General features: G+C 43.6%; 1 protein-coding gene and 1 long non-coding RNA gene across 7 annotated transcripts; one reads left to right on the forward strand and one right to left on the reverse strand.

Annotated features, from left to right (window-relative positions):
- Positions 1-499: 499 nt before the first annotated feature.
- On the forward strand, positions 500-12226 carry LOC144032008 (uncharacterized). 6 transcript variants are annotated; one of them, XR_013287654.1, is made up of 10 exons: positions 500-5823; positions 5917-6138; positions 6221-6998; positions 7301-7513; positions 7601-8165; positions 8241-8422; positions 8515-8735; positions 8818-11433; positions 11519-11675; positions 11773-12226. It is a non-coding gene; the product is annotated as an uncharacterized LOC144032008 (long non-coding RNA). The 6 variants fall into 6 exon arrangements; XR_013287655.1 differs by having other exon boundaries at positions 7324-7513; XR_013287651.1 differs by having other exon boundaries at positions 501-5823; positions 6221-7513; positions 8818-11089; positions 11180-11433.
- Positions 12227-23089: 10863 nt separating this feature from the next.
- On the reverse strand, positions 23090-25185 carry LOC144031707 (uncharacterized). Its single transcript, XM_077539098.1, has 5 exons — positions 23878-25185; positions 23693-23739; positions 23600-23650; positions 23490-23523; positions 23090-23412 (listed from the first exon to the last, which is right to left on the reverse strand). Exons 1-5 carry the CDS (start codon positions 23954-23956, stop codon positions 23117-23119), a joined length of 507 nt encoding a protein of 168 aa, XP_077395224.1. The 5' UTR covers positions 23957-25185; the 3' UTR covers positions 23090-23116.
- Between the last annotated feature and the right edge of the window lie 251 nt (positions 25186-25436).

Raw genomic sequence — 25436 nt, forward strand, 5'->3', positions numbered from 1 at the left:
TTTGGTAGATTCGGTTTATATATAATTATTGAATGTAATATCACGTGAGTATTGGAAATGTAAAAATTTTCTATAATGACTGGCAGTGAATGAGTTAAAATCCCCACCCACAATAACTATCAGTATTATAAGTGACTTTCCAACATTCCACTTAAATGAAGATAGTATTGTTTGTTTTGAGCCCTTCTGTTGTAGCCATACACACAAACCAAAATAAAATTATCCATCCATCCATCCATCCATCTTCTTCCGCTTATCCGGGGTCGGGTCGCGGGGGTAGCAGCTTCAGGAGGGAAACCCAGACTTCCCTCTCCCCAGCCACTTCAACCAGCTCCTCAGGTGGGATCCCAATTCGTTCCCAGGCCAGCCGAGAGACATAGTCTCTCCAGCGTGTCCTGGGTCTTCCCCGGGGCCTCCCGCCGGTGGGACATGCCCGGAACACCTCTCCAGGGAGGCGTCCAGGAGGCATCCAAACCAGATGCCCGAGCCACCTCAGCTGGCTCCTCTCAACGCGGAGGAGCAGCGGCTCGACTCTGAGCCCCTCCCGGATGACCGAGCTTCTCACCCTATCTCTAAGGGAGAGCCCGGACACCCTGCGGAGGAAACTCATTTCGGCCGCTTGTATCCGGGACCTCGTTCTTTCGGTCAGAAAGAGACACAAGAAAAAGATCGACGCATTGTTGCCTTGGAACAAAAAGTGGATGATTTGGAACAAAATCTTCGTATCAATGATGTGATAGTCACCGGTATCAAGATCAAGCCGTGCCGTGGCCCTTTGAGAGCTGCGGCTAGCACGAGCACGGAAGATTCTGACCAATCTTCAGGGAACGAGACTGTGGAACAGCAAGTGACACTTCAACTCAGAGATTTGGATTAACTGTTGATCCTGCGCACATTCAGATGTGCTTTTCGCTTCCAACTGCAGGGACACGACCACCGGCAGTTCTGATCAGGTTTGTTGACAGAAAGAAAAAGATTGCTCTTCTGAGAGACCGTCACTAGCTTCGTGGGAAACATGTCTACATCAACGAAAACCTCACCAAACGAAATGCTGACATCGCCAAAAAGGCACGACAAATGAGAAAGAATGGACTTATCGAAAGCACGTGGACAAAAGACTGCCAAATTTTTATTCAAACTAAAGATAACTCTGGTCAACTAAAAACACGAATCGTGAAAGGAGCTGAGGAATTGGCTGCGCTTGAGAGACAACAGTAATTCACAATATCACAACAACAACAACAACAACATCACTAATTACCCAAAGCTGGAGTTGTATATGATTACTTGCTGACTTTGCCAAGGCTAACTCTTGTTTATACACATGCATTGATAACATGTATTGCTGTTCCCGTTTGAATGTAAATATTGTCTGGCTCGAATTCCGTTTGGACATTTGTTGTAACAGTCAAGGCTACATGATAAGGCTGTATTGTGGCTACAATGAAACTGCTGTCAATACGCAAAATGGGGTTGGTGGTATGGTTCCTGGAATGCAGCTGGCGTGGGCCGCTCTGCTGGGTGAGCTAGGCTGGGCAGCGCAAAGGAGTCATCAGATCCACAACGTGCTAGCAACCAGTGGTGCTACCTTACCAGAATCGAGTGCTGAAATTGCTTGAATCGCAATGGGCAGAATGCAAGCCGATCTACTCTTCTGGAAAGCACAACATGTGTGAAAGCTGATCCGAGGTCAGCGAAGACCCTACTGGTGAAAGAGAAGAATTGCGCTTGCCTTGGCTGCTCGCCTGGCGGGGTGGGCCTGCTGGCGGCGTCTGGGGACCGACTCACCAGTTCCAAATGACTGGGACTAGCCACAATCTACACACGGACATTCAAGAGGAACTGAGCGAGCAGTGTCTGGGATAGTATGGGATGGATAACGATAAAAATTAATGACTATTCTAAATAATGTATATGATTGATGCGTTACAGTAATGGGTCGATGGGGACGGGTCTCGAATAAGCTTCGGCTTCTACCCGTCAGCCCTTCTTTCGGATGTCAATGTTGCAAATGATGTGATGTGATTGATGTAAGCTGTAATGTGTCCGAAAGGAAAAAATGAATAAACTAAACTAGAGCTGGTCCATGTTCCACGGCCAGGACGAAAACCACACTGCTCCTCCTGAATCCGAGATTCGACTTCCCGACGGACCCTCCTCTCCAGCACCCCTGAATAGACCTTACCAGGGAGGCTGAGGAGTGTGATCCCTCTGTAGTTGGAACACACCCTCCGGTCGCCCTTCTTAAAAGGGGGACCACCACCCCGGTCTGCCAATCCAGAGGTACTGTCCCCGATGTCCACGCGATGTTGTAGAGGCGTGTCAACCACGACAGCCCCACAACATCCAGAGTCTTTAGGAACTCCGGGCGGATCTCATCCACCCCCGGGGCCCTGCCACCGAGGAGCTTTCCAACCACCTCAGTGACTTCGACCCCAGAGATAGGAGAGCCCACCTCAGAGTCCCCAGACTCAAGCTTCCTCAAAGGAAGACGTGTCGGTGGAATTGAGGAGGTCTTCGAAGTATTCCCCCCACCGCTTCACGACGTCCCGAGTCGAGGTCAGCAGCACCCCATCGCCACTATACACAGTGTTAATGGTGCACTGCTTTCCCCTCCCGAGACGCCGGCTGGTGGACCAGAATTTCTTTGAAGCCATCCGGAAGTCGTTTTCCATGGCCTCACCAAACTCCTCCCATGTCCGAGTTTTTGCCTCAGCAACCACCGAAGCCGCGTGCCGCTTGGCCATCCGGTACCTGTCAGCTGTCTCCGGAGTCCCACAGACCAAAAAGGCCCGATAGGACTCCTTCTCCAGCTCGACGGCATCCCTTACCGCTGGTGTCCACCAGCGGGTTCGAGGATTGCCGCCGCGACAGGCACCGACCACCTTACGGCCACAGCTCCGGTCGGCCGCCTCAACAGTGGAGGCGCGGAACATGGCCCATTCGGACTCAATGTCCCCCGCCTCCCCCGAGACAAGGGAGAAGCTCTGCCGGAGGTGGGCATTGAAACTCTATCTGACAGGGGATTCCGCCAGACGTTCCCAGCAAACCCTCACAATACGTTTGGGTCTGCCAGGTCGGACCGGCATCTTCCCCCACCATCGGAGCCAACACACCACCAGGTGGTGATCAGTTGACAGCTCCGCCCCTCTCTTCACCCGAGTGTCCAAAACATGCGGCCGCAAATCCGATGACACGACTACAGAGTCGATCATCGAACTGCGGCCTAGGGTGTCCTGGTGCCAAGTGCACATATGGACACCCTTACGTTTGAACATGGTGTTCGTTATGGACAATCTGTGACGAGCACAGAAGTCCAATAACAGAACACCGCTCGGGTTCCGATCGGGGGGGGCCGTTCCTCCCAATCACGCCTCTCCAGGTCTCACTGTCATTGCCCACGTGAGCGTTGAAGTCCCCCAGCAGGACGAGGGAGTCCCCAGGGGGAGTGCTCTCCAGCACACCCTCCAGGACTCCAAAAAGAGGGTGGGTACTCTGAACTGCTGTTTGGTGCATATGCACAAACAACAGTCAGGACCCGTCCCCCCACCCGAAGGCGGAGGGAGGCCACCCTCTCGTCTACCGGGTTGAACCCCAACGTACAGGCGCAGAGCCAGGGGGCAATAAGTATGCCCACACCTGCTCTGCGTCTCTCACCATGGGCAACTCCAGAATGGAAGAGAGTCCAACCTCTCCCGAGAGGGCTGGTACCAGAGCCCAAGCTGTGTGTGGAGGCGAGTCCGACTATATCTAGTCGGAACTTCTCGGCCTCACACACCAGCTCGGGCTCCTTCCCTGCCAGAGGGGTGACATTCCATGTCCCGAGAGCCAGCTTCTGAAGCCGGGGATCGGTCCGCCAAGGTCTCCCCCCTTGGCTGCCGCCCAGCCTGCTCAGCACCCGACCCCTTTGGCCCCTCCCACCGGTAGTGAGCCCGTGGAAAGGGGGACCCACGTTGCCTTTTCGGGCCCCATTGGTGCAGGCCCGGCCACCAGGCGCTCGCCAACGAGCCCCGCCTCCAGGCCTGGCTCCAGAGGGGGGCCCTGGCGACCCGCGTCCGGGCAAGGGAAACGTATTTCCAATAATTTTATACATCATAAGGGGTTTTTGAGCCGTGCTTAGTCTGGCCCCTCACCTAGGACCTGTTTTCCATGGGTGACCCTGCCAGGGGCATAAAGCCCCAGACAACATAGCTCCTAGGATCATTGGGACACGCAAACCCCTCCACCACGGTAAGGTGCCGGCTCACGGAGGGGATGTAAATAACCATTAGTTTTAATTCCAGTTACTACTCTTAAAAATAATGGAGCAAACATTAACCAGAAGTGCTTAAAAAATATGGCTGGATAACCGTCCGGACCAGGTGCTCTGCCATTAGGCATACTGTCAAGAGCACTATACAACTCATTTATAGTAAGCAGGGCATCCAGAGTATCTTTATGTTCAGTAGATAACTGAGGTATATTTAAGCTATTAAGAAATGCCTCAATACTTTCAGGGTTAGGCTTATTAATTTCTGAGTATAGATTACGATAATAGTTGTAAAAAAATGTTAATTTCTTCTGGCGATTGTGTGCACTCACCATTTGTGCCTTTAATGGCCGTTATAAGAGATTTTTCCGCGATTGCGTTGAAGTTGGTCTGCCAGAAATTTACCTTTCACCCATAGCATTACTCCCTTCAGTCCAGCATGAAGGTCCAATTCCTGGAACTTGACCTCATGCACTTTACTCATGGCCATTTGTGAATATTGATCTAGATTACATTTTTTTTTAAACATTTATATGGCTTTATCACCCTAGAAACCCTGCCCTCTCTGCGACGGATGCTATGCCTCACTGTCCCGCCACGTCAAGGCTGTGCATGACTACACGGACGACAAAATAAGGCGTCTTTATATTTCAAAGAAAACAGCGGGAAATTAAGGTGCCCCATGGAGCAATGTAATTCCAAAGAATACGTTCTATTATTCTACAGGGAAAGAGGTTCACCAAAATAATGGCAAAAGCAAAAAGAGCAGCTATTAAGCGCCAAATGAGAGAAACCGAAGCAGCAGCATCACAACCGGTTCAAACTCCCCCACCCCCAGAGGTTCGCAGCACACCACCCCACGAAGCATTTACACCACGCCAGGTACCACTGACACCGGGGAGGAACTTAGTCCTTCCTGCTTATCCAAAACAAACATTGACCGACGTGGTCAACGGTTTAGCTTTGGTAAAAGAAAAATTAAAAATACTCTTTACGTTACGGGCCTGCAGCATTTGACGCAGACTCTACTGAGTCAACATGCTGCTGCAACACCACCCTCAACTCCTGCTGCCGCAGCACCTGCCACTCGTGCCGCAGCACCTGCCGCTGGTGCCACTCCTGCCGCAGCATCTGCCGCTACTGCCACTCCTGCCGCTGCTGCCACTCCCGCCGCTGCACCTGCCGCTCCCGCCGCTGCACCTGCTTCTCCATCTCTATTGCTTGATGTTGCTCCTCCAACCCCATCGACATCCACATGAGCTCCCTTTGGAGGATGCAACCATGCACCACCCCACTGAGCCGCACACCAAACTTAGGTGAGTATTACTGGTGTTTACTAGACAAAGATTACTGCTCTCCTGTGAAGATGCTACCTGTAATTTTTGCTTTGAGACAACTTGCTCAACGCATTCAGAAACCACTTAACCGGGCCGAACCAGACCTCCCAAACACGGAAAAATATAAACCAGCGATGGTCATATGCCAAGAAATTCATTCTACACGTCTGGGGTGGAAGCGGGGTTTGACATCAACAAGGGCCTCTTGTTTTTGCATGACACGGACAGGCTTCAAGGGTATGTAGCTCTGCTTTGTTCTCAACAAATCCAAGTCATTGCATTCATTTCTGTATTAACGCTGCTTATCCTTTTCCATCGTTTGCTCTTCAGATTTCTCGAACACCTCCAAGAGACGCTGAAACCAACAAGCCAAAAGCACGTTATTTTTGACGTTGAGGCCTTCCTCAACTTTGTTGCCATCTCGAACTTGCCGAAGGTCAGGGCAACAAAACAACACTAAAATTACGCGTTAGCAAAATTGGCCTGTTGGAATAAGGGGCTGGGGGGAGGCATTGTCAAAAAAAAGAATAGAGTACAAAAGAGCTAAGAAAGGTTAGTTTCAATACAAACAGGTAACGATGATTCTTTCACTTGAACCCTGATGTCGCTGAGTAATTTATCCAATTTTCTACAGACAAACTGGTGAGCTCGAGAAGCATGCTCCTATTCATGAAAAAGGCACCGAGCGAGGCAAAGACGGCCATAGAGGAGCTGGCTAAAGGTCCGCACAACACCGGCGCTCTGAATTACATCACAGGGCTGCTGGTGGGTGTGATGGTAGTCATGTCTGGGCACCGCAAGTGCGTCTTCATGTCAATTACGCCGGAGAACCTCTTAGAACGTCCGCACCACTCTACAAAGGCATGTTCATAATCTGGATAAGTGTTAACAATGGAGATTTTCAAGTTGTCATAGAAATATATGGCACTGCATAAACTTTTCTTCTACTTTGGACTTAACTACGCAGCTACCAGATCACAAGACGGCACAAGCTTTTGGGCCAGCAATGGTGACAGTGAACCAATTGACCATGCACTGTCTGTTGGCGTTTGAGAAATTGAGGCCGCACAACGGGCCGAGTGTATAAAAGTGGGCGAATATTTTAAATATTTCAGCAAGGCGTGGCGGAAATTGGGGCTGCCTGGTGAACCCAGCCTCCGGGACATAAGAATTGCTGTTGTAACACATATGTGTTACTTTGATTAATATTGCCACTTCCATACTAAGAACATGATTTTGTCATTGTTGAATATTTTCACCTACTCTCCTACAGGCTGATCGCAGTCTGGCTGAACCCGAAACCCAGCTAATAAGCAAAAGGATGTGCCATGACCCCAAAATCACCGAGAAGTTTTACACCGATGGACGATGACGGCTATTAAGCTATTAAGAAATGCCTCAATATGTTCAGGGTTAGGCTTATTAATTTCTGAGTATAGATTATGATAATAGTTGTAAAAAAGTGGTTAATTTCTTCTGGTGATTGTGTGCACTCACCATTTGTGCCTTTAATGGCCGTTATAAGAGATTTTTCCCGATTGCGTTGAAGTTGGTTTGGCAGAAATTGACCTTTCACCCATAGCATTACTCCCTTCAGTCCAGCATGGAGGTCCAATTCCTGGAACTGGACCTCATGCACTTTACTCATGGCCATTTGTGAATATTGATCTAGATTACATTTTTTTTAAACATTTATATGGCTTTATCACCCTAGAAACCCTACCCTCTCTGCGACAGATGCTATGCCTTACTGTCCCGCCACGTCAAGGCTGTGCATGGCTACACGGACGACAAAATAAGGCGTCTTTATATTTCAAAGAAAAGCCTCCGCTACAGCGGGAAATTCAGGTGCCCCATGGAGCAATGTAATTCCAAAGAATACGCCCGACTGGACAAGCACCTCCTTTCATTCCATGGACTTCCATCAGTATGTACACTTTACAAAGCAACTTTGGAAAACACACACTGTAATTTTACTTCATATTTCGTTCAATCTTTTCTTATTATTCTACAGGGAAAGAGGTTCACCAAAATAATGGCAAAGGCAAAAAAAAAAAACAGCTATTAAGCGCCAAATGAGAGAAACTGAAGCAGCAGCATCACAACCGGTTCAAACTCCCCCACCCCCAGAGGTTCGCAGCACACCACCCCACGAAGCATTTACACCACGCCAGGTACCACTGACACCGGGGAGGAACTTAGTCTTTCCATCACCCGAGCGAGTGATGGCTCCCACAGCAGCAGCTGATCCAAAGCAAACATTGACCGACCTGGTCAACGGTTTAGCTTTGGTTAACGAAAAATTAAAAATACTCTTTTTGAGGAAGTTACAGGCCTGCAGCATTTGACGCAGACTCTACTGAGTCAACATGCTGCTGCAACACCACCCTCAACTCCTGCTGCCGCTGCACCTGCCACTCTTGCCGCAGCACCTCCCGCTGCTGCCACTCCCGCCGCTGCACTTGCCTCTCCATCTCTATTGCTTGATGTTGCTCCTCCAACCCCATCAACATCCACATGCAGCTCCCTTTGGAGGATGCAACCATGCACCACCCCACTGAGCCGCACACCAAACTTAGGTGAGTATTACTGGTGTTTACTCGACAAAGATACTGCTCTCCTGTGAAGATGCTACCTGTAATTTTTGCCTTTAGACAACCTGCTCAAAGCATTCAGAAACCACTTAACCGGGCCGAACCAGACCTCCCAAACACGGAAAAATATAAACCAGCGACGGTCATATGCCAAGAAATTCATTCTACATGTTTAGGGTGGAAGCGGGGTCTGACATCAACAAGGGCCTCTTGTTTTGGCATGACTCGAACAGGCTTCAAGGGTATGTAACTCTGCTTTGTTCTCTACAAATCCAAGTCATTGCATTCATTTCTGTATTAACGCTGCTTATCCTTTCCATCGTTTGCTCGTCAGATTTCTCAAACACCTCCAAGAGACGCTGAAACCAACAAGCCAAAAGCACGTTATTTTTTACGTTGAGGCCTTCCTCAACTTCATTGCCATCTCAAACTTGCCGAAGGTCAGGGCAACAAAACAACACATAAATTATGCGTGAGCAAAATTGGCCTGTTGGAAGAAGGGGTTGGGGGGAGCCATTGTCAAACAAAGGACAGAGTACAAAAGAACTAAGAAAGGTTAGTTTCAATACAAACAGGTTACGATGATTCTTTCACTTAAACCCTGATGTCGCTGAGTAATTTATCCAATTTTCTACAGACAAACTATTCATGAAAAAGGCACCGAGCGAGGCAAAGACGGCCATAGAGGAGCTGGACAAAGGTCCGCACAACACCGGCGCTCTGAATTACATCACAGGGCTGCTGGTGGGTGTGATGGCGGTCATGTCTGGTGACGGATAACACGGGCTGAGGGCTGAGCAGATGTCACCAAAAGTTAAAATATGGATAATGTCACTAACATGAATAATGTGAACCTGTGCCATGTATTAACAAATGAATGCAACGATGCAATGATTGTTTGTTTGAGATAATCGCTATGTCACACAAAACTGGTATGTCACACAACACTAGTCTGAAATGTCTTTGGTGTAAGTGTCAACTTCATTAGCGTTTAAACATGCCCCATAATTGGTAAATATACTTGTGAACCAGCAGCCAGCATAAAACACAACACATACACATACATCCATTTACGGTAACACAGTTGCATGCACACAACACACACTCATCTGCCATAGCACACATACTTATATGGAGTACGGGAGTAAAGATTTTGGCCTGTCACTATGAGGTGGCAAGAAATGTGGTTTTGACATGCCACCATGAGATTGCAAGAAACGTGGTTTTGACATAACCTGTATTTTATTTGAGTGTGGTTTGAGTTTTATGTTCATATTAATCAGTATTGGTGTGGGGCATTATGAGTAAAAAGCTTTGAAGGGATTTTATTCACAAATGGGAAGTACAGGTTATTTTAAAATCATATATGTTTTGTCAGCATAAAAAACTAGACCCTGTCAACGAATGTGTTCCGCAAAACTGATAAGGTCACACGTTAAGAGGAACTGAAAAGAGGAAGTAAGCACCAGACATTTAGAACTCAGCAGTTCAAACTTTGGTACAGACTGACTGGAACACACTCATCTGTGTCATGCTATGTTCAGCATCCCGAGGGTATAAATTGGCGGGGACAAAACGAGGCGGGCGTGCAAAAAAGGAGCGAAGCTCTCTCTCTCGGCCAAGAGGGACATTTTTCGTCTCTGTGCCCCATTTACCCCTATATGCTAAATGAGGAAGTAATTCTAACAATCAAAATAAGAGTAATTTGTGGTAGACACATTGTCTTGATTGGCTGTTAGAAGATAATAGTTCCCCTTGTTTTGATCAGTTTTATTAAATTAAACAGCCGGGATAGTAAATGGTAAACTTCCTCAACTATTTTCTTTGAGCTACTAGTTTAGCTCAAAGATAATTAGGCCCAGGTGGTTCATCACAGAATAGCTACCTGTCGTGACCACCCAGCAAAGGAATAATTCTTTTTCAAAGCTTTTGCCCTTCTTTTTGGTTTTTGATTTTTCTTTTCTTTTTATTTTTTCTTGTTTCTTCAATTGATGATCTGGAGTAAGGAGCAACAAATTGTGAGTACATGTGATTCTGTTCTGTTTGAATTTATGATGTGAATCATTATTTTTTGTCATTAATCAACATATGTTCATTATTGCACAAATTTTGCTTTGCTATTGGTTTGAACACTGATCAAGTAATAAATCAAGAAAGACAAGAAGTAGTTTAGAGTTTTTATGTGTATGGTCACATTAATCATTGATTTTTTAAACCCAACCTTCACTTTCCTGCTTTAACACTTTTCTCTCACTATTTGAGTCATACTTAGAGATACCTTATTGAATAGATAATAGTTCCATCTACATGTTGGCTGCGTTCCCAAAAATTCCTGAAAGGTTATTTCGGCTTACATAAACAAATAAAACAAGCCCTTACGGTTCTAACAAGGACAGTAAAACATGTTTAGGTCATTCTAAGTGCAATCGATCATAAGAAAAGGAGCCGCTGTAAAAAGAGTGTGATTAGATTTATATCCTTAAATCATCAAAGGTTACTCTTTAAGGGTTTAGTCTAAAGGGAGTCGGGGCTGACATTCTAAAACTAGGGCGGTGAGAACCTAAACGAATCCTTTTCGACGCCAGCTTGAAGCGCCCCCGTCACCTCCGTAAATCCCGTGTTACTACGGTTGGAGCCAAAGGGGGGCCTTAACCCTTTGTAACGGAGAGTTGGCCAGGTAAGCGAGATCAGACACTTGGCGCCCGAACAGGGACATGAAATTGATTAAAGTTAATTGATTCATGTCCGTAGGAAGAACCTGGACGGGGAGTAGCTGAGGTTGACTTCCCAGGACCTCGCTACCCCAGAAAGGATATAAATTTATATCACCGCAAGTGCGTCCTCTTGTCAATTACCCCGGAGAACATCTTTGACGCAGCACCACTCTACAAAGGCACGTTCATAATCAGGTTAAGTGTTAACAATGGAGATTTTCAAGTTGTCATAGCAATCTATGGCACTGCATAAAATTTTCTTCTACTTTGGACTTTCCCACGCAGGTACCAGATCACAAGACGACACAAGCTTTTGGGCCAGCAATGGTGACGGTGAACCAATTGACCATGCACTGTCTGGTGGCGTTTGAGAAATTGAGGCTGCAATTCCTGGCTTAAAAAAACAACAACAAAAAAAACCTTCTTCTTTAACACACAAGGGGCCGAGTGTATAAAAGTGGGCGAATATTTCAGCAAGGCGTGGCGGACTGCCTGGTGAACCCAGCCTCCGGGAAATAAGAACGGCTGTTGCAACATGGGTGTGTTACTTTGATTAATATTGCTACTTCCATACTAAGAACATGATTTTGTTACTGTTGAATATTTTCACCTACTCTCCTACAGGCTGATCACAGTCTGGCTGAACCCGAAACCCAGCTAATAAGGAAAAGCATGTGCCATGACCGCAAAACCGCCAAGAAGTTTTATTTGCTGGGGCCGGAGGCAAAAATTAGGATGTAATTCTTGGTCAAGTCGTCAAGGAGTACCAAGAGAGGACAATGTAAGTCTTTCACAATGAATCATGATAGCCCTTTATCCATTGCATGTTAATACTTGCTAGCAAAAATATAAACATATGACTCTTTCAAAATCATTAGCAGAAGGCCAGTAGGACGCAGGCCAGGACAAGGACGACGAAGACGATGACGGCGAGGATGACGAGGATGACGAGGACGACGACGATGATGACACTGGCGGACAGTCGGAGGGGGACAAAACGAGTACGGACGAGGATGGGACAAGCGCTGATGAGGGTGGAAAAAGAGCAGATTTGGAGGAGAACCAGGATACGAGCAGCTCTTACGAGGATGGAGAGAGCCAACACGGCAGCACAACAGATTTGGACGGCCTAGAAATGGAGACTGAGAACACAACAGAGAATAAGGAAACGGAGACTGCAGAAAATGCAATGGAGATTGACAATAATATGCTCAACACTTACCAAAGAATGACCATCCTGTATGAATTACTGTATATGCGTTGTTATATCTTATGTTGTTATTGTATATATGTTTATATTTGTTGTTTGTTTTGGTTAACTGTTTAAAATAAAGTTCAACAAAAAGTTGTTTGGAAAGCAAAGTTTGACAATCAGTAGTTTATTTCATTAAAAATTCCGCCTGAGATCCGCTCCGCACAATTCCTGGAACTGGACCTTAGTTAGGGTTTCAATTCCAGGAACTGGGTGTAGACGTGGGGAACGAAGCAGCGACCCCGCGATGATGTTTCCATTGAAACTAAGTGCCGCATATCAGGCTATCTGAGGCAGTTCATTGCTAATGGCAGGTTTACTTTTCTTAAAGTAATCCTCTGCCCATTGAAATGTATGGGGCCCATTCAACTCAATGGGAGATTAATATTCCTGGTGGCCCTGCCATTCAACTCAATGGGGGGGGTTGACTCTCCTGGTAGCCCGGCCATTCAACTCAATGGAGCTTTGAAAGATTTTGGGCAGGTGTCAGACTTGGAAAAAAAATCTGACAACCAGGCCAGGGAGGGGAGGGAGCCGTCTGCCCGAGGAGGCCGTCCCGAACCTCGTCTTTGTCAGACATAAGTGTGGCGAGCCCCCCTTGTTCGACCCTGGAGGTGCCTCATCTGAAATGGCACCCTTCTGAAATCGTACCCCGTACCTTATGCGGTTTAGGTGCAAAAGTGCCAGAAAGGGGCACCGGGTACCCTATCTGAAGTGCCCCCTGACGGTGGCCCGCGGTACTGCACGCCTGGTAACCCAGCCCATTGAAATGTATGAGGCCCATTCAACTCAATGGAAGATTGATACTCCTGGTAGCCCGGCCATTCAACTCAATGGGGTTTGAAATATTTCGGTCAGGCGTCAGACTTGGAAAAAAGTCTGACAACCAGGCCAGGGAGGGGAGGGAGCCGTCTGCCCGAGGAGGCCGTCCTGAACCTCCTCTTTGTCAGACATAAGTGTGGCGAGCCTCCCTTTTTCGACCCTGGAGGTGCCTCATCTGAAATGAGACCCTTCTGAAATCGTACGCCGTACCTTATGCGGTTTAGGTGCATAAGTCCCAGAAAGAGGACCCGGGTACCCTATCTGCAGCTCCCCCCGACGGTGGCCCGCGGTACTGCACCCCTGGTACCCCAGCCCATTGAAATGTTTGGGGCCCATTCAACTCAATGGGAGATTGATACTCCTGGTGGCCCGGCCATTCAACTCAATGGGAGGGATTGGCACTCCTGGTAGCCCGGCCATTCAAACCAATGGGAGCATTTGGATCCCTGGTAGCCCGGCCATTCAACTCAATGGGGCTTTGAAATATTTCGGGCAGGCGTCAGACTTGGAAAAAAATTTGACAACCAGGCCCGAGGAGGCCACCCCAAACCTCCTCTTTGTCAGACATAAGTGTGGCGAGCCTCCCTTGTTCGACCCTGGAGGTGCTTCATCTGAAATGGGACCTTTCTGAAATCGTACCCCGTACCTTATGCGGTTTGGGTGCAAAAGTGCCAGAAAGGGGACCCGTGTACCCTATCTGCAGCGCCCCCCGACGGTGGCCCGCGGTACTGCACCCCTGGTAACCCAGCCCATTGAAATGTATGGGGCCCATTCAACTCAATGGGAGATTGATACTCCTGGTAGCCCGGCCATTCAACTCAATGGGATTTGAAATATTTCGGTCAGGTGTCAGACTTGTAAAAAAATCTGACAACCAGGCCAGTGAGGTGAGGGGACCGTCTGCCTGAGGAGGCCGCCCCGAACATCCTCTTTGTCAGACATAAGTGTGGCGAGCGTCCCTTGTTCGACCCTGAAGGTGCCTAATCTAAAATGGGACCCTTCTGAAATCGTACCCCTTACCGGATGCAGTTTAGGTGCAAAAGTGCCAGAAAGGGGACCTGGGTACCCTATCTGCAGTGCCCCCCCCGACGGTGGCCCGCGGTACTGCACCTGATTCTGATTGTGATACATTTAGAATTAATTTTGAAAGTCTCCTACTTACGGAAGCGTATTGCATTCACTTGAAAAAAAAAAAATCCTGTTTTTCTGACTAATTTTTTGGGGGGAGCTTTGTTTTTTTGAGTAATTTTTTTTTCTGTTTTTTTTTATATTTTTTTTCTGTTTTACTGAATATTTTTTCCCGTCATAAAAACAAATTATTCCAAAAAACAAAACAAAACAAAAAATTACTCCGAAAAACAGGGGAGAAAACATTATTTAAAAAAAACAGAAAAAAAATTATTCCAAAAAATAGAAAAAAAAATTATTTCGAAAAACAGAAAAAAAATTATTCCGAAAAACAGAGCACCCACTTCTTTTTTTCGGAGTAATTTTTTTTCGACCTCTGAATGAACTCCTGCTGCAGACTCGCTAATGCGGAAGCGGACACTTTCCCGCAGACGTCCAAGTGGAAGGACGGTCCAACGTACCTTCTGGCTCAGTAAAGGTAAGGCATGTAGCCATGTACCGTAATTAGTAACACACATTATTATTAATGTTTTAATGTGAGGTAGGTATGCCATGATTTTATGTAGCATGTAAGTATACGAACATGTAAATCGGTCGGCATAATTTTAGTAACAGTACAATGCCCAGCGTAATTTAGCCGTGATTCCTGCTGGAATTGCTCATCCTTCACTTGACAAAATTGGAACGAGCCATTCGTCATAACATCGTTTGATTGCAAGTACAGTATACATATTACGCTCGCGTACCATAGATTGAATAGATTTATAGATTGTATGTCGGCTACGTAACATTATATGCTAAATATACGCTAACACTATGCTTATGAGTTTAGCGAGATAACGTTAATTATTCTTATTATCAGCTCATCAGTACGGAATAGTAACATATTGTTTAACATGGGACACGTGTTTTAAGCTTGTAACGTTGAGGAAGGATGTTGCAAAGCCCTAATCTGGATGAACTATTTTGTAATTGATTATTAATTATAACAATGAAAAGGATACTGCGAAAAGCCCACTCTGACATGTTGACTTTAGTCTAATGTACTATTAGTAGGCTATATTATTGTTCATGTATAAACTTTGAAGGCTTTCATCACAAAAGGACACACAACACAAACCAGATTTGAGTGAGCATATTGAAATATTTAATATCAGGTTGACTTTCAAATGATTATTCATATAGATTTTGCCTTTTCATTTATTTTTGGCAGGTTAATTGGTTGCTCCGAATTGTCCCTAAGTGTGTTTGTGAGTGTGGATGGTTGTTCGTCTCTGTGTGCCCTGCGATTGTCTGGCAACCAGTCCAGGGTGTCCCCCGCCTACTGCCCAGAGCCAGCTGAGATAGGCGCCAGCAACCCCCGCGACCCTTGTGAGGAATAAGCGGTCAAGAAAATGGATGGATGGATGGATGGATGGATGGATGGATCATTTATTTTTGTAGTGCCAGCTGCAATGGCTGCATCCTCAACCCCTGGCCTCCCACAAGATGATGGTCTGGGGGTATTTTTACGCAACAGAGGTGTTCCTGAAGCGCGTGTTCAGAAAATACAGCAGGATCATGTAAGTCGCAGGAAATTTGTTCCTGCAAGGTACTTTTACCTTGTACCATGTAATACATGTAGTATTTTGTCTCAAGTATATTTTAATATTTAACTGAATTGCAATTCATTTTTTATACACCTATACATAGCTGACCACATGTGACTCCAGGGGTTTGAATATTTATATTTGTCAATTGTATCTTCCATCAATGTAGCTTGATGTAGGACATCACTGCTATACAAATATACAAATAAATATACAAACTATTTTCGTACTGTCTATAGTGTGCATCATCTGCATTAGACACCGATGATTGTATACAAAAAAAAAATCAGAGCATGCAGTACTGCTGCTAGAATTTATTTATTTATTTATTTATTTATTTTCAAGTGTCTCTTTGGTGCTGTTCATTGGAGGGATCCGCAAAGCATTTCCAAAAAGAGAGAAAACTGAGGCCCTCAAAGGTGGTCCAAGTAAAATGCCTTTATAACAAAATGGCCAGTTGACTAAAAATTGCCAACGCGTTTCGGCCTTGGTAGGCCTTCGTCAGCTGTAAGGCCGAAATGTGTTGGCAATTTTTAATCAACTGGCCATTTTGTAATTTTTAATTGGAACACCTTTTGGTGCCTCAGTTTTCTCTCTTTTTGGAACTGATGATTGGTTTTCTTGCTCATAATCAAATAGTCTTGGATATAATATAGTTGAACATTTTCACATCTAATGTGTATTTTTTTGGTTTCATTGTAGATTGACAGCTCAATAATTGGAGAAATGGATGATGCTACGTTGGCGTCTTACATTCCAGCCTATGGTGACAGGATTGCCACAAGACGATTCGCTATGGAAAGACCGAGAAGAGGTGAAGATGATACAAGAAGACTTTCCCTATTCAAAAAACTTACTAAAAAAATGGGCACAATGAGCAACAAAGTATGTGATCAAGGTTTTGAGGGGGAGAATACAGTACAACCACAAAATATGCGTCTAATAAATAACAAGAGAGCCTGGAAGACAACCAGAAAAATAGAATTAGGATGGATACATGACAACAGGCAAGTCAGAAAACGCAGTGGTGGAGGAACCAGAGTTGTTGATATTAACAAGAATGCCACTAAGATTGAGATTCTGTCACAAGCTAAAAAACTGTTTTTCCCCAATGAGAAGTCAACAATGGGAACGTGGGAAGAGGTCAGTCACGACATAGTGGACTTTCAGGAAGCACAATTTGATGAGGATGTTAGTGTGTGCGACTATTATGACATACACAAATTTGGTCTATTAAGATTTTATTTGTTCACAAAGACCATAACTGGTGAAGATGACCCAGAGGCAGGAGCCGAAGTACTGACAGATGAGCAACATGACAACACGATAGAATCTGGACAAGAGAAAGACACAATGAAAGAGATGGAGCAGCAGACACAGAAAAAAGATGACAGTGAAAATCCAATACACATAGTCGAAGATGATGAGCTGAGTGCTGCCACTGTGTCAGCTGTTGTCTCTACTGCAGCTGTTCAGATTGATTTTTCATCTTTGTGTAATACATCAGTTGTCAGTTTTGGTCCTTTGGCAGGTGGTCCATTTCTCGGTGATCTTGATGATACACTCATACATGAGCCAAACCTTGCAATAGAAGGTGAACAAACGAGCCTCCTCGCCTATGCCTCAACTCCTACTAATGCTGTGACAGATTCTGTTAGACCACCAAGTCCTGCCTATGAAGTTTTGCATGTGAATGTGAAACTTCACAGAGTAACGCCACTCGATGAACTGATTGGCCAGTTCAAGGATGAAGCAATGATGACCTATTCTGTGAAATACAGCTTCATTGATGAAATGGGGGCAGACGCTGATGGCGTGTCTAGAGATGTATACGCTGCCTTCTGGACAGAATTCCTAGATTGTGCAGCTGAAGGTGCAGATGTGAGGGTGCCATCACTCTCCCCAAAATGGCAAGAGGAGGAATGGAGGTCTGTTGGTAGGATATTGGCCAAGGGACTGGAGGACCATGGGTATTTCCCATTTCGGCTGGCACAAGCTTTTACAGCAGCACTTGCATTTGGTGAACATGCTGTTTCATCTGATTTACTGTTTGACTCGCTGATGTTGTATCTTAGTCAGTCTGAGCGTGACCTCTTGTACACCGCTTTGCAAGAGCCTGTTGTCGGTGAAGATGAGGAAGACTTTATAGTTCTTATGGATCGAATGGGTGTAAGAAAAATACCAACAAAAGATAACCTGAGAGCTGTGCTTATCCAGGTCGCCCACAAGCAACTCATTCAGCAACCAAAATATGCACTGGATAATATCTCAGAGGTTGCAGGACCAACCCTCAGGTGTTTTTTCCCCAATGTACCGGATATGAAGAAGCTGTACGACAACATTAAACCAACAGCACGGAAGGTGATTAAGATGTTAACAGCTTCTCCAGATACTGCAGCAGAGAACCAAAGTTTGCAATTTTTACAACAGTACATAAGGGCCTTGGATGAAATTGGTCTACGAAAGCTGATGTGATTTCTGACAGGGTCTGATGTTATTTGTGTTAAACAAATTCAAGTCATTTTCACCTCTTTGGACGGGTTAGCACGGCGAGTGATTGCCCATACTTGTGGCCCAACTGTGGAGCTGCCATCCACCTATAACAGCTATCCTGAGCTACGAGCTGAAATGGAGGCTATATTGTCCAGCAACTCTCTTGCAATGGACATTGCTTAGGAGTGGTGTTCACACGTTTCTCTCCCTCAGACATATAAGCAATGCATGTTTGGAATTTTTGAATGTGGGATAGTGAATGTTAGGAAAGATTTGTTCAGTTCAATAGTTCTGTGATTAGTGCTGAAACAGTAACATACACAGATTTACTGTACAGTTTTTGTAATCAGAGCATGTAAATAGTCTATTGCTGGCATCAAGTGGAAACCTCCAAATTTGTTTAATTTTACAATTTTTTCACAAATTTTATATTATTCAGTCCGCATGTATTTTTTATTTTTATTTTTTTACTATTGATTGACCAAAAAAAGTGTTTTGTACTCCTTTTAACAATGCAATGCCAATGGCTCAACAAACATAAAATTTTTGTGTTTGATTCCTGGAAAGTGATGGCTTTGGAGTTGTGGTGATTCCACCCGATGCCAGCAATATATGACTACCTCTGGGCCTGTGTGATAAGCAAGCATAGGTTTGTTGAGTTATTATTTTGGATACTTTGTTATCAGCAGTCAATAACACACTTTTGTTATCAGTCTAGGATGAGAATTAAAAAATACCTCTGTTATATTTTCAGTTAAATAATGCAAGTTGAAACACTACCTCATATCAGCGTGTATGTGGATCTGTTATATTAAAAGGTACTTCTGATTTTTTTTTTTTTTTTTTTTTTTTTTTAAAGCAGATTGTGCCTTTTTTGTTGAGTCATGCCATTCAGGAATCATACTCTGAGACATGTTTATTTTTCTACTGTAGTGTGAACATTGGTCATGTTTTCTTTTGGTGTTTTTATTGTGAAAGGTACAAGTAGCAAATGTATGCAAACTCAGGTCATGATGCTTGCTCTAATAAAAGCTATTCACACAATATGCTTCATTTGCTGAAGATTTAATGGCAAATGCTTTTTAACAAATGCATACATTACGGTGATACTGCATTCAAATACATATGAATGTTTGATCTGTTTTTGATAGGTTGCATGAAAATCCAATTCAGTTACCAAACTGTATTACATGTGCTACAAATTACACCTGGAATCTCTTTGAGAGTTACAAAAATCAAGAAGGTAAAGGGTACTTCCTTAGTGGTATGATGCACAAATTAACAATATCAAAAGAGACATATTTCACTTCGGTATTAATAGATATTCTGTTTGTAAGAGCTACATTTGACATTAAGCATACACACGCGGATAGGTTACTGTATTATAGTGTTTTATTGATATTTTTTTATTTTCATTTTTGTAGACTGTTCTTTTTATAATGAAACCAAAGTCTTCATTTTTTTTAATGGATCTATTACCTGTCAGAAACGATTTCCCCAATAATGAATAGAAAGAATATATAGAAAAGCACTAAGTGGAGATGTGCATTAGTATAAAATTTACCATTGTTTACAGTTGTTACCCTTTACAAGTACAATTTGGAGGCTTACATCCTGTCATTTGATCCAATAGGGCGGATTGCGTTTATACAATCCGAGCTCTGATGTAAGCACGTAAGAACATATAAAGCTCAATGGCTTCCTCTGGAGAGGTGGGTGGATGAAGATTATTTTCTGCCATGGCAAGGCAGCAAATGTCAAACACTATCATCGCAAGGATACAGTCCTCTCTGAAGGCATTCCTCTCTGCAGGTTACTATCTTTTGCTGGGATACCATTTTCAGGTACTCTCTAGCACCAAAAAGTTGGGGTAGGGTATACATCATCACTGGACGACCACCTGGAGACACAGCATTCCTGCTTGGGCGAATTCTGTGAGTGTTCCAGAGCTGAACAACTTCCTGTAGTTCTTTCTAAATAAGTATAAATAAGGAAAGTGATACAAATCGGTTCACATATTTTCTGCAGTACAGTACACATCATGATGCAAACTAGCCAGTAACTTACTTCAAATCTGCTCCATCTCAACATCTGCAATATAGGCTGATGTTTCTAATTACATGATACGGTTAGTTAAACTGTATCATGCAATTAAAAACATCTAAACGCTAACAGGAACATTTTATTTAATTTTCCCAATTTTTAAGTAATTTGAATATAGGCTACAGTATATTGCTGATGGTACTGGTCTCTTCCTTTTATGTTTTGAATCCTATAGCCTACACAGAGTGAAAATGTTTTCATTATTTAAGCATATAATATGACTACCACACCCAAACTACTCACACTGACATTTTACTACCTTTTACTGCGTTTTCTTAAGCAGGTGCACTATAAGGGGGGAAATAGTAGTTATTTCAGTTCTTACCTCTATTATTTCAAGACATGCGAACTGAATGATACTTTTATCAAGGAAGTCACCAGAAAAAGAATCCGAGTCTTTTAGGTCTTGGAACAGGTTCATCCAAAACTGTGCATGTTGCCTCCTTAAAAAGCTCCACCAGTTCTCTATTCTTTGGTTGTGATTGCTTGATCCATACAGATAGCATCTGTGCGAAAAGTTGTCGACATGGTCGTGCCTCAAGAACATCTGCATTTGTTCAATATAACAGTTCTCAGTGCCGAGGTCCCAACGAATTCGGGCACAAGTTCCTTTCCTTGATGATACCTTATCAATAAAGTATCCAGCGATTATCTTCGGATCACTGTTTGTAGAGTAAGCATTTAGCCATCTCACCATTCGCGAAAACCCATCTATTGCACCATTGATGCAGATTCCGGACGGTTTGAGTTTATCATAAGAGTCTACATGCCACAAAAAGTTTGGGCCAGGATTCTGGTATAAGCGGCGCCGAAGGCAATTCCTGCGTCTCAGTTGCACACCATGCGGATCCAGTATTTTCATCAGTATCCTGATCGTCTCTTGAGTCACGACATAGCCAGCCTGAATGCATTTCAAATGCATCATCTTGTATCCATGGAGCATGCCATATCTATCCAACTGATCCTGGACAAACATTGCTACATCTAGCAGATCTGAATATGTATACTGTATTGCAGTTTGCTCTATACTCTCTGAGGGAAAAACCTTAAAAAAATATTCAGAAAAAAAGAAAAATAATTATTTTATAAAACAGAAAAAAATGACTAAGAAAAACAGAAAAAAAAAATATTCATAAAAACGGGGAAAAAATATTTTTTTTAAAAAACAGGAAAAAAAATTACTCAGAAAAACAGCGAAAAAAAATATTCAATAAAACAGGAAAAAAAATTACTCTAAAAAACAAACCTCCCCAAAAAATTAGTCAGAAAAACAGCAGGTTTTTTTTTTTTTTCAAGTGAATGCAATGCGCTTCCGTACCTACGCCATTTAAACCAGACAAATAAAAAATCTATTATAATGGGGGACTTTAATATAGACATATCAAAAGGAGGTCAAATAGAAATGGATTTTCAAAACATTCTCTTTTTCTCATCCTTCTATCCGACTATTGATAAATACACACGTATTACTGAGAGAAGTAAATCCATTATTGATAATATTATCACTAATATACAAAACTTTGGATGCAAATCAGGATTAATATATTCTGATATCTCTCTGATATCCTATTGTGTATTTTATGGACTGGACTAAACAGGTATCTGTTCCATGTACAAAGAGGAAAGTTAAAATTTTAGCTGACAAAACCCTTGCTAAACTAATTCAGCACCTCCGATTTAAAAACTGGGATCCTATTTACTGTTCCGTTAATCCCAATAATGCATTTGATTACTTAATTCAGGAAATTACAGATTCTATTAATAAAATGATTCCAGAAAGGATAATAAAACAAAATGGAACAAAAAATCCCTGGATTACAAGAGGTATTCTTAAGTCGATTCAAAGGAAGACCAAACTCTATAATCAATATAGAAAAAATCCCAATTGTATAAATAAAAGTATATATACTAATTATAAAAATGAGCTAACTAGCCTAATAAGAATTAGTAAACAAAATTATTTCACGGACCGATTTAAAAAATCTTCTGGTGATCAGAAGGAATCTTGGAAGGTGCTGAATGAGTTACTTGGCCGGAATGCAAGGTCGTCAGTTGCCCCTGACACTGTAATGCAGGGTCAATCAAATAAAGTCACAATGGAACATAATTTACCTAACATTTTTAATAATTTTTTTGCCTCTGTCGGAAAAAAACTGTCCGAACAGATTTATCCATCATGTGGCATAAATTATAAATATTTTCTTAAAAATAACTACCCTAACTCATGTTATTTTAGACCAACTTGTAAAATGGAAGAAATTAATATTATAAATAAGATGAAATGTACATACACAGCTGGTACTGATGGCATCTCCAGTAAGATACTCAAAGCTATTGTAAATATAATAGCTGAGCCACTTACACACATAATAAATTTATCTCTTCAGTATGGCATTGTTCCAAAACAAATGAACTCTTTGACTGCCAGCCATTTTCGGAAAAGGTAACCCCTATACTGCCAGCTGATTTACAGAATTTTACAGATCTTTCAAGCTCCACAGAAAATGTTGTGTTAGGACTATGGAAACGCGAAAGATTACCAAATGAAAGATTGAAGTCTCATCTTTCATCTAAAAAAAAAAGTTTGTTTCTACCTTATTCGGATCTTCAGTAATCAACAATAGAAAACACCTTCGTTTCACCCAAATCGTCTATTTTCTTCCAAAATACGGAGAAATCAAGCTTTTTGTGAAACGATGTTATTTCATGCACTCTAGTGAATTTGGTACTCTTTTTTTTTTTTTTTTGCATGAGTGATTCTACAAACACCTAAACTTATATAAAACACTACCCCAACAATAAAAAATGTTTTTTGATTGCAAAATAACAGTTTATTTACATGCAACAGTAGCAATCAGAACAAACAATTTGGAAAACTCTTTGCAAACTATTTACACGTGCGCAACAGTTTTTGTCAGTCTGCTTCTGCATGGACTGATTTGCGTAGAGGTTGGTATGATGAACGATGTGCTGGAGAAGTTCATCCGTGATGAAGAGCTCCAGGATGTCAGCTGGCAGGTGGGAATTCAGCTCTGCTGCAGCATCCCTTGGTCCTGGTTTTGCAGCAAAGGGGAAGATGGTTGGCTGCCAGCCGAATTCATCAACTTCAAGCCAGCCAGAATCTTTGGGATCTGCAAATATACATTTCAATATCATATCATTTTAGAGCACTGTGATGCAATGTGTGTGTGTGTGTGTGCATGTTTACCTTTTTTTCTTCGATGTATTGGTTGATGCACATTCTGTAAATTATAGAAGACGTTTACCGTCAAATATTTTATTAGAGCTGTGGAGAATCTTTTTTTTTTTTCTTTTTACCTTTGTTCTGCTCACTGTGAGAAGGGTCACTTTGGGCCCTATGAGGGGGAGCTTGTTGCGGTGTATTGAAAACGTTTTTTTTGTTTTTTTTACCTTTCTTTGTCGTAGAACCAGCGGTCGGACGTTGCTGTGAGCACGATCTATAAAATATACATTCACGTTTGTATAGGTAATAGATGTTTTAGTGTATATCAGCACATTTACACACGCTGCTAGCAGATCGCCGAAAAGTTAGTAAAGTAATCTTACTAGCAATCTCTTAGCATGTTAGCGCTTACCTTGACGTTCTTTGGAAGACTGTCCAAGACTGTCTTGCATCGGACCCATAGTAGTCGTCATCGTCCGATGAAACGTCATCTGTGCAGACGTGCTCAGTTGTGCACCACTTTTCTCCGGTGTTAGCGTCGCTAGCCGGTGCGGCCTTAGGACGTTATTAGCATCGCTAGCCGGTGGGGCCTTAAGCCTAATTTATGCCTCCACGTTTGCTCTCGCGTCGATGAGCGCCGTCGATCACATGATCGACGCGAGCCATGAATTTTAAGTGCTGCGTCGCTCGTGGCCGGCCGACGTGCACACGTCGCCAATCCTTGGACGCACGTCGATGGCGAGGCGTCGCTCGCTTCTGATTGGTCCGTTTGATGGCGTTTTTTCTTTTTTTTCTCTCTCTCTCTCCCCGCCCCCCGCCCAGATAGTTTCCGTGAAGGCAACTGGCGGCGCAAATCGACTTCCCTGCTCGGAGACCACGGCTGTGCATGTGGATATGTGCCTGGGACGAGAGGCGGAAAACAACAATAACAAAAAAAAAAAATAAAAAATAAAATAAAAAACTGTGTTCGCTAAGCGCACGGCTGTTGTGTTTTGGCGAGTTTACGGCCGACACCGGTGCAAATTGGCAATAATTAATTGCCACGGTGATGAACTTACTCTCCCCCCGGCTTTGTTTCGTGTTTCTGAATTAAATTGAACTTCCTGAATCCGTCATAAAATGCAGAGGAATCGCCACTCTGTGGCGTCCCAGCCATAGCGACAGCGGGACTTGGTGTGAAACTCCAGCAGACACCGATGTGTATTGCGTACAAGTCGGAAGGCAAACGCACGAGTGGAGCTCCAACGTGACGCCTCGACGCGAGCCTCTCGCAGAAGCATACTGAGGCCTTTAGGACGTGGTCGAAACGGCCGCGTCACCGCTTCAACTATGACTTAACTCCGTCATCACTGTGCTCTTGACCACTGGTCAATGCTTTTCAGCTTTGAAAATAAGGATCAAGCGTGAGCTGATTGCCATCTGTAGCCTTTTTGACTCCCTTAGCCAAGTTAGCCATTCTCTCCCCCTCAACACTCTAGCTCCGCCTCTCTTCTTCTACTGTTGTCTCCTACCCGATCTTGTCCAAAAGACTCATCACAGCCATCTAGTGGCCAGGAATACTCATTATAGTAACCCGATCGGCTTGATACTTGGAGCACAGCTGCCCAAGGCTTTCCTCCACCCGTTTCCATAAAAAAAACATAGTAGACGTCAATTAACGTCTATGGCGGCCAATTCTAGGTTTATACTGAACGTCTTTAAACGTTTATGGCGGTCAAAGAGTTAAGGTGGCCAAAGTAATAGCTGTACATAAATCTGGTGATATAAATGAAATGCAAAATTATAGACCCATATCCATTTTATCAACCCTGTCCAAAGTTTTTGAAAGAGTGGTCTATTTAAGATTAGCTGATTATTTAGAAATGTACAATATTCTAGCATCCTCACAATATGGTTTCTGCAAACATTGAAGCACATGTATAGCTATTTTTGATTTGATTGAGAAAATATATGATGCTTTTGAGAGGGGAG

Source organism: Festucalex cinctus, chromosome 12 (assembly GCF_051991245.1).
Source record: "Festucalex cinctus isolate MCC-2025b chromosome 12, RoL_Fcin_1.0, whole genome shotgun sequence".
Lineage (NCBI taxonomy): Eukaryota > Metazoa > Chordata > Actinopteri > Syngnathiformes > Syngnathidae > Festucalex > Festucalex cinctus.